At 48.4% G+C, this 13,817-nt stretch overlaps 1 protein-coding gene across 4 annotated transcripts in view; it reads left to right on the top strand.

The window, feature by feature from the left end:
- The window catches only part of ACVR1 (activin A receptor type 1), a 52,590-nt gene that overhangs the window by 14,508 nt on the left and 24,265 nt on the right, over positions 1-13,817 (top strand). The window contains exons 1-2 of one of the 4 annotated variants that reach the window (XM_065637604.1): positions 8,719-8,741; positions 8,862-8,958. The exons of 2 other annotated variants lie outside the window; for them this stretch is intronic. In XM_065637604.1, the coding sequence (XP_065493676.1) occupies positions 8,906-8,958 (53 nt within the window). In that variant the 5' untranslated portion in view covers positions 8,719-8,741; positions 8,862-8,905. Of the gene's footprint in view, positions 1-5,123; positions 5,188-8,718; positions 8,742-8,861; positions 8,959-13,817 lie in introns of those variants that run through there. One more of the 4 variants, XM_065637607.1, reaches the window with a different exon arrangement.

Genomic DNA, 13,817 nt, shown 5'->3' with positions numbered 1-13,817 from the left:
CAGGAGGGCCTGTGCGTGACAAAGTGACAATTCTTCCTCTGGCAGCATTCTGCTCTGCACGGCGGCGTGGCTGTGGGGCTGGGGGCAGCGCCGGGCAGGGCTGGGGGCACCGCGGCAGGGCTGGGGGCAGCGCCGGGCAGGGCTGGGGGCAGCGCCGGGCAGGGCTGGGGGCAGCGCCGGGCAGGGCTGGGGGCACCGCGGCAGGGCTGGGGGCACCGCGGCAGGGCTGGGGGCACCGCGGCAGGGCTGGGGCCGCAGGCAGCACCGTGCCCGGGTCCCCGGGCTTGGGTGGAAGGCGTGTGTGCCGGGGCTCGCCGTGCCCTCCGGCGGGGAAGGCAGCACATGGGTGGGAAAGTGTTTCTGGGGCGGTGAGCGTGAGGTTCAGAACTCCAGTGGGATGGCTGGTTAGAAAATAACCAGTAGTCATGACTTCTGTTAATTAACTACTGAGAGTTAAGTAAATGTTGTTGGGAAAACTAGTCTGTGTTTATTTGGCACGTCTTTCTCCAGAAAAGGCTGGTGCTTGTTGGTACATGCTCGATTTCTGTGCATGTCTGCAGCGTGGTTTTATGTTTTTTCTCTGTATTGATTTTCATGATTCATTGCACATGATCTAAGCAAAAAGCATACTTAAATGACACTGGAGACAGCTGTCTGTTAAAGGGGGACATTTCTGTGTGCTGAAATGGCGCCAGGTTTTTTTCCATTACTTTATCAAGTAACACACGCCAGTAATATTTCTTTATTTAATTTCCTTTCCTAGGTCACTGGCATATCACCTTTGTTTTGTTTAAAGAGCTATGGTAAATTCTTACTCTAAACTTTCCTATCAGTTTTGTTCCTGTTATTTTTCTGATAATCCTTTTTGAGGTTATTTTGAAGTGAATAGGGCTTTACATTGTGTTTGGGAGTCTGTACGAGACTCGTTTTTTCTTCCAGTAGAGCTGTTTTGGAAGGGTTGTGTGGGAAACTTGGATAAAAGCAGAAACGTTAAAGCTCTGGAAGCTGATGTGTAGCTTTTTCCAGTTTTAATCTGTCTCTCTTCTTCGTATGGCAAGCTGAAGGTCCAGATGTTGTTTTGGCTTGGAGATAGTGAATGGGGGAAAAATAAGCATTCTTAATGTTAGCAGAGTCAGACTGGCTGGGTCTGTACTGACAGGAAAATAGAGAGATAAAAACTCCATTACTGGTGCCTGTGCTGCCTAAGTAGCCAATAAACCAGTGCTGTCCTCTCTGGAAATGCATCCCGACCCGGCACTGATGGGTGCCAACTGCCGGCAGAGACGGCTGCAGCGGCTGGGGTGTTAAACTGAACGCCGACTGACCGGAGTAGTGGTGCGGTTTGGTTCGGGTGTGCAAATCCCAGCCCTTCTTCAGCTAAGAGTTGGTTCTCAGCCCCCTTTCCTCTCCCACACGCCCTGTGGTGCTGCGCTCTCGGTCCCGGTGGCTGGCATGGGGCACAGAGCCGGGTGGAGGGACAGCCGCCAGACATGCTCTCTGGCTCTTCGCTGCACCGGAGCTCTGTCCCGGAGCACCAGGGTGGGTTCTGAAGCTCGGTCCCGATGAGCTCCACTTATTGCGCGTTGCCGAGTGGTTTGTGCACGCAGGGCTGGGTTCCTGCTGGAGGGCCCTGCCAGCGCTGCCAGTGTGCGCCAGATGTGCTGCGTCCTGGAACGTGGGCGGAAAGGGCTCAGCCAGTGGCAGCTCTTCTGGGTGACTTTGGGCAACTTTCAGTAAAGGGACCAGGCTAAATCCACCCTGAAGTATAGTAAAACTGCTGAAATGTGTATTAGGTGGATATATGGTGGCCAGGAATGCCATTTCCTGTACTAGTCTATAGGTTTTGTGTATGACAGTCTATCCATTTTCCATGTTACATTATATTAAATCCATAAATATGCTGTGTCTTGTGTTTCTTCCTGACATGTTCATGCTTATTTCTAAAGTGTATGAGCAGTTTATTTTAAAATTATCACTGTAGTTCTGCTTATATTCTCCTTACTTTTTTGTCCCTGTTGTTGAGACTATAGAATAGCAGGTTTTGGGCAGCGGCCTGCTCCCCCTATCGCCTGTCCCTTCCAGGGAGGTGTGGTTGTCCCTCAGCGAGCAGCTCTTGTAAGAATGCTCCGTTCACTTGCCTTGTTTAATACTATAAAGCTAAAAGTTAGTAGTGCTGACTTAGCCTGGCTCCTCTGTAACTTAGATACCTGTTACAGCACTTCTGATATCTGAAGTCTTGCCTGTTTGCTGCTTGTCCACATCACAATTTGTGTAATTGATTGAAACAAGGGTTTGGCTGCGTGTTTTGGGTGGGTGGGAGCAAACTGGAGTGTGTGGCTGTAACGGAGTAAGAAAAACTTGGAGCATGTACAGTCTTAGCCAGTTGGCCATGCATGTTAACGTAGGCTAGGATTGTCATGGTCTGACCCTTTGTGCCTTGTTTTGACCGCAGAGGTGGGAGTATGTGCCTGGAGCCGCCTGGCTGAGCCGCTGTGGCTGTGTGGGCATTGCCTGATGCCCCAGAAACGTCATCCCTAGCAGTGCTAAGGGAGCAGGCTGCAGGAAAAGCTTCAGAATAAACGGGCTGTCGCACATGTTTGCTGGAGGAAGGTACAGAAGGCAAACCTGGGTGTGGGAGAGTCCTGCTGCCTACCTCTGAGCCCTCTGCATTCCTCGCTCGGCTGCCCCGCAGGCAGCGCTGGGCTGTCTTGCTCATGTGGTTCATGAGTCAAGCCAAGCCCAGATGTTTTCGTGCCTGGTCTGGCCTGTTTTCTGAGAATAATTTTGGTTGCCTCAGTCCATTTTATTGTGGTTTCCTTAGTGTCTAGTCCAGCTGAAGTTAAGATGATTCCTGGCCTAATTGAACACTCACTGGCAGACATGGCAGCCAGTGCTTTATCTCTGCGGCTGTGTTCCTGCTCACTGCAGAGCGCTCAGAACTGGAGCCATGCTGCTGAGAACCCGAGCTTGCTTTTTGTTGCTGGTTTTCTTTGAGTGGGAAGTTTTGCAGCATGAAACTAGGAAGAGTCTATTTTGTGACCAGGACATAGGTGAAAACCCGACAGGTTTCTGTGGACGTAGGTCTGGTCTTGCCGACCAATCTTGTTTTCTGTTTCCGCTGAGTAGCAATAAGGACACAGAAACTTCTCATGCTGAAGGCTGGAGCCCTTCATCGGTATTATCATCTGCACCAACGGGTTGGCAATAACTATCCAAGGCATCCACAATTCAGTTCTTTGTGCCTCTGGCAGTGCTCTTGGCCCCTTTTGTAGGAACAGTTTCCATAAAAGCTTACTTGTAGGAAATATATTCACTCCTTGAACTCATGCATACTCATCTCGGAGGAAAACGGCTTTATACCAAATAATTTCTGACATTGAAGGAAAGTGGTGTGTCACCTCTGTCTGAACAAGTGCTGCCTTGTCTTTATTCCGAACGGTCTCCTGCTCCATCGCTTCCCGTTCGTGAGCATGGCTGTTGACCCAGAGCACATTTGGGTGCTTCCTTTTCAGAAGCAGCTGGTGAAGGTTGTCTTTGACTTGTCTGCAGTCTGTTCTATTAACAGTCATGGCTGGATCCTCTCGGGAATTGCCAGTTGGATGTGTACCATAGGCTCGCTTTAATCAAGAGAAGTATGGCTTTGTTTCAGCGTGATCGTAGATGGGTTGCTCTTAGGCAGTCCCTCATTCAGAGATCCAAAGCTAGACTTGTCTGCTGAGAGACTTCTGGCTTGCATCCTACTTCACATTTGCAGTTTGCAGCTAGGAGTATGTGCTAGGTCAGCCGCAGTAAGTTAGCTGTGAAATAGCAATTTGATTGCATTTGGCATCTGTACTAGCTATTAAAACAAAAGTCTGGGTAAATGTGTGGAATGGTTTTCTGAAGATATACAAGTGCAGTTGGGTTTGGCAAGACCATGTGAGATGCGTGAATTTGAAAGCTTACAGGTAAATAGGTGGAAAGGGAATACTTACGACAGCTTTGGAAAGAAGAGTCAGGATTGTAGATCTTTAGAGTAAATTTGACATAGGGAGAGGTGACAAGATGCCCAGTTATTGGACTGAAGCTTGCGTGGTATGGCAGTGCTGAATGTCAGTTGTGACTATGAGGGTAATTCCATTACCAGGAGGGACACAGATGTTTGCCTGGAAGATCAAGATAAACACGGCTGAAGCAGCAGCTAAGGAATGCCGGTACAGAGTGATTTGGAAAGAGGGATCTGGAGCTGCAGCTCTCTTAGCAGCCGGGTCTGGCTGCTGGCTGGGCTGGGCTGCAGGGCCTGGTGGTGCTCAGGGGAGAGTGCAAGGATGGAGAAAAACCCCAATTGTTCTTTACCTTAGAAGCTTCTTAAACTCAGGTTTGAGTTCCTTAGTGAAGACTGGCCTTGTGATGTTCTGTTTCTCGGTTTAATGAGGTTCTGTGTTCCCCTGTGCAGTAGTGTCCAACGTGCGCAGCGTCAGCAGCAGAAGGTGCAGGGGCTGGGAAAGAACCCTGGGCAGTCCTGGACCGTGCGCCTCCCGCTGCGGCTTTGCTTTGAAGCAGGATGGTGGACCACCGTGCCTGTAATATAACCCGGGCCTGTCTGTACTTTATATTGAGAACAGAGTAATACAGCTCTGGCCTGTCCAAACAGGCAAGACCAAATTGTAGAACAATATTGTTAAAATTCTGTGGTGGTGTAATATAATCTGTGAAGAATTTTACTTTCTTGTGCAGCAGGGTGTTTCCTCCTTTTCTGGATTGCTAATTGCATTCAGCTTTTTGGACTCCAAAGTAATAGTTAATGAAAGAATCTGATGAGATGAAAGGCTGTTCAGCGACACGTGCCTGTAGCGTGTTAGGAACTTCTGTTCTCAGTCTGATTTGTTCTAAAAATATTTTGTTAATTTGTAATTGGCTTCCTTTGGCGCGCTGATGTCTGGGAGCAGTTAAGCTTAAAGTGGCGTGCGAAATGAATACCTGACTTTTTTGTGTCCCTTCACCTTTCGTACTCTGTAGCCACCCATCGCTCCTGAAGAACGCTATTGTGATCCCAGCGCAGTCGGCGGGCGATGAGCCTGAGGTGTAAAGCCCAGCTCTGCCCGAGCCCCCGTGCCCCTCCGTGCCCCTCTCCATCGCGTGGGGACACGCTTGTCCCTTGGCAAGATCCCTGTGCATCTCGCTCTGCTGTCCTGCTCACCTTTACAGGTTGGTTGGCTTTATTTTAACAAAGGGCTGTGTTGTTTGCTGTGTCATGCTGCAGTTATATTATTCTGCCAATGCAATGACATGGATGAAAAAAATGTTTGTGTTTTTTAAGCTAACTCTTATCAAAATACCTTGAGTTGCATTATGGTTAGGATGCTTGGGCTAAGTGATGTAAGTGGTAACGACTCTATGAAAATAATTGTAGAGGTTCAGATTTCCCCAGGCAGGCAAAATCCTGCTGGGATCATTGCTGTGCAAAGGAGGGTCCTGGGTCACCGAGGAGGCTGCACAGGTCCCTCCCCTGATAACACCAGAGCCTGAAAATAAATCCATTAGCACCTCATCGTGTCCCTGCATATGTGAAAACACAGAACTAGACTGCAGTGAGACACTGCTTAATCATATATTTGTAGGAACTAGTCTACACTTATCTTTCTGCAGGGCTCGCCAGGGTGAGAGATGGTCTGTAAATGCTGTTCACATCATATCATAGACCCCAGCTTTCTCAAAGAAAAAACAAACAAACAAAACCACACCACTAAACCAACCCAAGGCAAAGAAATGGGTGTTTAAAATTTGTGTAAAGAGAAAAGAGAAAGACAGAAAAAAAAAAACCAACCCACACCTTTTTTGAGGAAAAACTTTAGCTTCAGTCTCACCAGCAAAAGACTTAAGATTTGTTTTCAGAAATGTTTAGTTTGTGTTGACCGAAGTGTTCCATGAGAAACTTTTAACAGGCAATCTATGTAATATTTAAATAGTTAATAAAAAGCATTTTAAGATCCTGATCTTAGATTAGTAGGCATTGATCTCGTCTAGACCATATCTTCAACTATCTTTTTATTGTTGTTGTTAAGATTATATTGCAGGTCTCTGGAAGAGTTAAATGGTAGGACAGGGCTGTGTGGGGTTATTGGGTATCTCCGTAGTGTACACAAACCGTGGCACAACCTTGGACTTCTGCAGAGCTTGACATGGGTGCAGCGAGCGTGGTACCTGGTTTCAGCCCAATGTGGTGGTATAACGTGTGTGAACATCTGTGAACATCTGGGCAAGGCGCAGTGCAGAGATGTGCTGCCATCCCGCCTCGCGGGCCTTCTCCTGAAACCTTCCCGAGGCTGACTGGGCTGTTCAGGCTTTCGGGAGCAAAGTGTTCCTTGGGGCCACAGCAGCAGTTCCTCCTCAGCCGTCCCAGGACTGGGCAGGACCAGCCGGCCAGGAGGGCTCTGCTGAGCCTGGCCTGAGTCGGGGGAGCAGGCAATCCCTTGGCTGAAGGGAGGTGACAGTGAGGGAGAAAAATGGGAACTGTGATTTAGACTAAAAGCCGAAACAAAACAACGTAGAGGAATGTTCTGATCAAAGTATTTCTGTACTTGGCAGATTGTTAGGATCTTTTAAAAAGTATGTTTTGTTTGGAGAGCTCTTGGGGGCGAGACCCTGCTTTCTGTCTTGCTAATTCTCTGCTAGGCACTGAAGCTGTGTTTTCACTGTGATTTGGTTTGGTTTTGCAATCACCCTCAGGTGTTGCTGCCGCTGACGGGGGTGCCTGCCGCTGAGCTGAGCTGTTCCCACCAGGTGTCCTGGGCTGGGCCTGGCTGGGCTGAGCCTGGCTGGGCTGTGCCTGGGACAGTCAGTCCCAAGTGGTGTGTGATCCGCTCCCCCCGGCATGGTCACCGCAGCCAGGGGAGGGCTGAGAGCCCTGCGGTGACGGCAGCGAGCGGAGGACACGGCTGGACAGCCAGTCTTGGCACAGCTGTGGCTTAGATTGGGCCAAACTGGTTGTGAAACCATCCCCCAATAAAACCTGACTCTGATCCTGGGTCAGACTGTGTGCCCTTTCTGTGCGGATGTGAATTAAGCTCGGTGTTTCCGCCCATACTTCTTGTTTCCATCACCCGTCAAGACAGACATGCCCAGGATATGATATAAGCAGGGTCTGATGGGTGATTTTGAAATTCCTGCAAACTGTGAAAGTGTATTCTCCTTCATCCCATACTGCACAGATAAAATCTTTAACAAATAAAGTATTGGTAGCTGGATAAAAGCAGGCCAAGGCTCAAAGAGGTAACTTTGGGTAAGTTAAAAGGAAGTAGCTGTTACTGTGTGCATTTTGGGTTTGTGTGGTCCTTCTCCTAAAGAACATAGAAACAGCTTTTATAGGCAGTTTCTGATAATTTGTCAGTTGAAAATATTTGTGTTTGGGTCTTAGTCGCAGCTGGTGGATAAATCCAGGTGTTCTGTTTAGATTAGAGGGAGTTTGTATCTTCACTGGAAGCTCTGTGCTGAGATCTGACAGCAGGAGCTTCTGAGAGAGAGCAGTTCTAGGGGAAAAAGTACAGTGTCTTGCAGCAGGATCTCAAAGGCTATTTTGCCTCTTATGCCCAAGGCCCCAGCACAAATTAAGTCATCAGATGTTAATGGCAACTGTCTCCACTCTGTGTGGGCACCTGGAATGGCCTTGGCCAGGTGAGTGGTACCCAGGGTTGTCTGCAGCTCAGAATTGTTTCTAATAGGGAAAATGTCCAAGAAATTTCATATTGCAGCTGTGCAAGGGAGCCTTTCTCATGGCAGTTACAGAATGCAGTGTTCTCTGCTGGTAGGAGCTGTCTGTGCACCATGTAATAATACCTGTGTAGCAATGAAATGTATGTAGCATAATAAAATAACATCTTTGTTTATGTGTGAAATATGTGAGAAGCCACAATAGTTCATGTATATCTGACAGTCTATTGAACTGATACCTCCTCGATGCCTCAGGCACAGGAGTTGTAAGGCAAAGCTACTGCCCGCTTGACTGTTCATGAAACTGCTTGTGAATCCCTATCTGTTAACTTACCCGTATAAATGGAACCATGTGTAGCTGGGTCTTTGCACACGTGGAGTTGCACACCAACCTTCCAGACGCTCCCAGCGCTCTCAGTGAACCATACGCAGTAACTCAGTAAAGGAGCATTTTAAGGGATGTTGGCGTGTGCAGGCTCTGCAGGGGAAGGGTGCTCCGTGGTGCAGTGTTAATCCGTGACAGCTGCCTCCTGGCACATTTATTTACCCTGCAAGGCAATAAATGATACGAAAAGATACGCATGTGGCTTCAAAGGCACCAGGAAGTTGCAATACGTATTGGGGTTTTCAGATCAATTTAAAAGTGTCTGTACTTACCTCATCATTTGAGTAAGCCATCCAGCAGCTGGTTGCCCAAGACACCCCTATTGATGCAATACCTACACACAAGCCCAACTTGTACGCCGGGGCTGTCTAACGACAAGCCACTTCTGCCTCCTGTCTCCTTCCACCAGAGAATTTCTGCAGCCCACGGCCAGGCTGCTGAGTCCCCTGCTCGCTGGCTGACTTGCAGGGGAAGGGGCATTATTTGGTCTCTTCTGTGCCCCTGTGCATCTGGGCCTTCAGCTGCTCTGCCTGTCCCCAGGGCCACCCCTGCTCCAGCACGAGCGAGCACTGTGTCCCTCTGTTAACGGAGAGGCTGTGTCTGCGTGTCCCCCGCCGTCCCCGTCTTGCTCAGGAAGGAGTGGGTGCTGGTCCCCTGCTTTGCCTAGGTAAGATTTTTTTCTCTTGGATAACTGGTTGTGTTGTCCCTCCATGTCACCGCGTGTCTGTCCCCCAGCCCGACACTGAACGTTACTCATGTGCTGTCCCTTGCTCTACCATTCCTGCAGCTGCTGTGTCAGCCGGAGCCTTTGGGTGACAGCATAGTCAATAAATGGATTCTTACTTGCATATGCCAGGAGGGAGACTGAGCAGGATTTTGCCGCTGTAAGTGACGCTCATGCTTTTTTACCTCTTTCTTCTAAGCACCTATGGAGCAGCTCTTCATGAGCATATTCGGAGGTATTAACCTCCTAAGCAGTAACTTTTCATGACACTTTACGTTGTATAGGTTGTTTTCCTGCTGGTGGTTTTATTCCCATTCAGCAGTGTTGTGATTTTGCTTTGTGTATGAGGAGCACAGGAGAACATGGATCTTGCACAGTTTCCTCTCTCTGCTGTTGGGTGATGTGAAGCTGGGGCACTCAGCCTCTCCGGGCAGCGATCTTCGGCACATTTTCTGGAGCCGCCACATACTGGTGTGTGCCTCCGGCGCTTGCAGGTGGGTGGCGAAGAGAGCCTGGGGCCGGCTTCCATCTTGCTGAATTCTGGAAATGAAGTTTAGACTTTAAGAAAGGAATACTCGAGGTTGCTGTTCTCTGACACCAGGAATGCCTTTGTGTGTGCTGCTCTGAGGTTGGTAGTTTGTGCGAGTTTCAATTGAGAAAAAAAAAAAAGCGCAAGCTGTGAATTGTTGCTTTTAAGCGCACATCTTTCCTTCTGAAGACGCAGCTGTTGATGAATTTAGCTTGTGTGTGGCTATTGTGGATGGTAGAATTACAATCCAGCGTTATGGATGTTTTCTTTTGATACAAATCCGGTGAGGTACATGCAAAATATGTGCAGCCCTTGGGCTCTTGGCGGATTGCCACGCGGACTGTCAGCAATAGCGTGGGTGCTTCTGATCTCATCAGGAAAGTCTAAACTCCTCTAATGGTTTGTGTTCCCATGGCTGTGTCATACTGAGATTAAATGTAATCTTAAGTTTCTTCACTAATTGGAATTGCTCTTTCGTCTGGCGTGGCCTTTGCTCTGTGTCAGGTGGCATTAGAGACCGAACGCCGTTTCCCAACAGCCCGTGCTGGTCTCTTTGGGGTTTTGTTTCCTGTTAACTCCCGGTTCTTCTGGCCCCCGTGGCTTCTCGCAGCAGCGATCCCGACAGCTGTGGATCCGAGGTCTCCCTTGCCCCATGTAGTGTCAGGCCATTAAGGAATGATTTGACAGGAGACAAATAGTTTTCTTAGGAAGAAAAGAGAAAGCAATTTATATTTGCTGTGGAAGTGGAAAAGGTATTGGGGTTTTCAGGGTAGGTTCTTTAAAGTGTTGGGGCTTTATGAATACAAACTGTAAGAATTCTGACAACTCTTATCTAGAACAATTAGCTATGTATCTGTGTGTTAAGCTGGGTATCCTAACCAAGTGTTATATCTGCCGTTGTTCATTTAGGCTTCTGAAAACAGCTGGAATCCAGAGCTGGCCTCAGAGCAGGTCCCAGCTCTAGGTGCTCTAGAGCTGTTATAGGTTCATGTTGTTGTCTACACCTTGCAACAGGTTTGTTTGGAAATTTGTTAGCTGCCACTTTAAATGAAACTTTTCCATTGTGACCTGTAGCAAGTTTTGGGTTTTCTAATGAGATGCTTTTGTAGGAAAAAGTTAAAACCAAATGATCTTTTTTCTCTGTCCGTGGATGAAGTTCACAGCCCCTGTAACCTGTCTCCAGCTCCGCCATACGGCGTCCAACATGGGTGGGTATGGAGCTGGTGTGTGCAGTGAATGCCCTCCCGCTGGACTCCTCCAAGGGCTGCGGTCAAGTAATAGTCAAGATTGATATGTCTAGAAAGGAAAATAAATTCTGTGCATCATTTGCTGGTTGCTTCCTAGTTCCTCTTTCTTTATCTGGGTTAAATACCAATCCTCCCTTTTGGGAAAACTTCTCGTGAAATAAAACACCGGATAGTAACTGGATCTCTTGTGGATCTCTGGATCTAGAGCAACTTGCTATGGAGTTAACGTAAAGAACAAAACATTCTTTAATAAAAGGTGACATTTCCTTTCTCTTTCAACAGGTAGTAAGTGGAAGAGACGTGCTTGCTGGTGTCACTGGAACCAGGTTTTGGTTCCTATGTATGTGTATTATTAATTGCATTTTAAAAAAAGTAATATTTTCTAAAGCAACAGAAACAGGACATTCAAGCTTATCCCCTGGTGCGTTTGCAGTTTGCAGCTGGGATAACCTGGAAGTGAAGCAGAGGAAAAGCCTGGCTGCAGTGTTGCATGTGGGTTTTATGTCTTCTCTTCAGAGCGCACTGTGGAACACGGTGCTGTGACACAGAGCACCGATCTGCAGCCGTGGGACAGTGTCGCTGGGACCCTGCACAGGGGCTCCCGGCCCATGTCCCTGGCTGCCGTGCCAGCTCCCTGCTCTCCAGGCTTATTTTTAACTGCTGATTTCACCGGCGGGGCAGACAGGGTGGACCCGAGCACACGGTCACCCCTCTGGCGGGTTCCAGCTGTCTGGGCAGCACAGACCTCGCCGGTCCCACCTGGAACGTCCCCTTGTCTCGGAGCAGGGATTAAGGACTTGACACGCTTTTAATACAGTGAAGAGTTTCATTTATAATTTTTAATTTTTACAGTGGGTGCACTTGCTCTCAAATCATTTTTGAAGGAAAATCAGTATTTTCAAAGGTCAGAGGCTCTCTCCCAGCCCAGCAGAGCCAGGTGAGGTGGTGTAACTGGGCTGTGCCGGCAGCTTGCCAAGCACCCGAGAGCTGTTCCCAGTCTGCACACACACAGCACAGGGGTTTAATTGGTGATAAGCACACACAGGATGGGTTTTATGGGTTGTTGTGAGTATGCACAGCACTTCTCAGCAAAAGCAGACAGAATATTCTTTGAAGCTTTGGGGAAAATGAATGTCTACAGGAGCAAAGTTTCACAGAAGCAGAGTTTCAATTCTTAGTATTTGACTTTTTTCTTTGGGAGGACCGTGCATGCTGTGAAACACATAGAGTCTATTAACAGTCTGATTTTGTTTGCGTTTATAATAGCAGAAGTCCATTCATAAATGTAACCCTTCCAAAGCAGCTTGCATGAACAATTTCTCGCTAAGGCAGAGCTGAATGCGGGTGCTCAGGCCTTTCTGTTGGCCCTGGACAAGCTGTTCCTGGCCCATGGAGCTGGGGAGCAGGACCCCAGGGGGAGCAGCCCTGGCCCGGCTCCCGTGTCCCTGCTGAGTCACAGCAGCTGTGAGCCCAGGAGGGATGCCAGCGTTTCGGTGTTAGGCACTTAAATGCATTTAACAGACAAATCTGGTGTAATTTCCCTTGTGTTACTCAGTGAAGTCATCCCTGAGCTGTGTTGATGAGGATCCGGGATCAAGAATGACTGTTATAATGGTTTTGTGGCGTTTTTTCTGATTTGGTCCCTTTGGTGAGGACTGGTAAAAATCCCGGTACTTGTTGATGAACTGCTGTCTGTCTCAACCTGTGCTGGTGTCACCCCGAAGAGCAGATATGCGCTGGGGACCTGGGGACATGTGGAATCGGAGGATGAGGAGCTGATTAACACCCTGAGCGTGTTACACTCCCCTTCTCGAGAGGGAAGGCGTCACCGCGGGCAGCTCCTATGAGATGGTGTTTGCCTCTTCGGGGGGTGCAGTTTGCGTTTCCTTCCTCCTCCCTCTGAGGAAAACAGGGCAGAGGCTTGTGTAGATATGTAGATATTTATTTTTTTAAGAAATGGAAATAAACTGTTTGAAAAGAAAACCAAGAGGCACATGCAACTTACAGAGTTTTCCAGGTTTCCGTACTGCTGTTTGCTTCCTGCATCTCAAATTCCTCGTCCCCAGGCAGCTCGTGTTTCTGGTGTTGGAGCTGCTTTCCTGGCAGAACTGAACCCAGCTCACTGCCGGCTCCTCTGCTGCCCCAGCCAGGTTGGGGGGGGCTGTGAAGAGGAGGGGACCCCTCTCGTCAAGCCCATTTTCCTTGTGCTGGAGCCGTTCAGCAGCAGGAGCGCGGGGTGGCTGGGGGACGTGTCTCTCGTGTCCTGCGGCCGCCCCCCGTTAGGGACATGGGCCCCTCTGAGCCCAGCGGGAGCCTTGAGCAGCTCACCGCTCCCTGGCACAGCTTTCTGCCGCTTTAAACTTCGATGCTGGATTGCTCAACCGTCCCGCGATGTGTATGTCATCGTGTTTCCAGCGTAGCTGTTGAAGGTTAGTTATTGGAACATATTAAGAATGCATTGATGTGTATCAAGAATGAGGAACACAAAGTTATTTGGTGAATGATGTTTAAAAGGGAGAGTTTCCCTCCTGGAGGTTCCGTGGCGAGCGCTGCCTCACCCCTTCTGTGAGGACAAAAACTTTGAATGCTTGGGCTCAGAAATTTGGGATCATTTTAAGTGATGATGAAGCAATTACTGAAATGTTTCTTGTTCTGCAAAACAAATCCATGTCAGGAAATAAATAGAGAAGTAAATGGCTTGGCTTTCATCACCAAGCACTTAAGCAGCCTGCTAATGATTTGAAAAGGCAGCAACAGAAGATATCTGAAGGAAAAATGGCAATATCCAATTTATTTTCAAGTTTCATCTGCTTCACTAGAATTATATCTGAAAAATGAAGACAAATGCTTACACGTCAGAAGAATGGTAATGACTCGGTGCCTTGCTCAAGGAGAGTAGCTTTGTTTTGCACACCACACTCACCGCTGCTTTTGACCGAGATGCTGTGGCGTGAGCTGAGGCAGAGCCTCTGCCGAGCCGGGAGCGCGGGACACACCAGCCCTTCCCTTCCCAGCCAACCAGCGCCGCTTGGCCGGGTGAAGCCCAGTGGGACTGACTGCAGTTCGTCTGGGTTCCTTGCTAACGGCGATCATTTAAATGCAGGATTTAAGAAACTACGGAAGAGTTTATTTCCAGAAACCTCTTGAATAATTCTTATTTCGCAGTTAAAAATTGAGTTTTTATTTTCCTGTTAAGTGCGAGTATCCTGGAAAAGATATGAAATAGACAAGAAAATTCAGTCC

This window comes from Caloenas nicobarica, chromosome 6 (assembly GCF_036013445.1).
Source record: "Caloenas nicobarica isolate bCalNic1 chromosome 6, bCalNic1.hap1, whole genome shotgun sequence".
NCBI classification, from domain to species: Eukaryota; Metazoa; Chordata; class Aves; order Columbiformes; family Columbidae; genus Caloenas; species Caloenas nicobarica.
The sequence above is the reverse complement of the archived record's forward strand: the minus strand, read 5'-3'. Positions and strand labels throughout refer to the sequence as shown.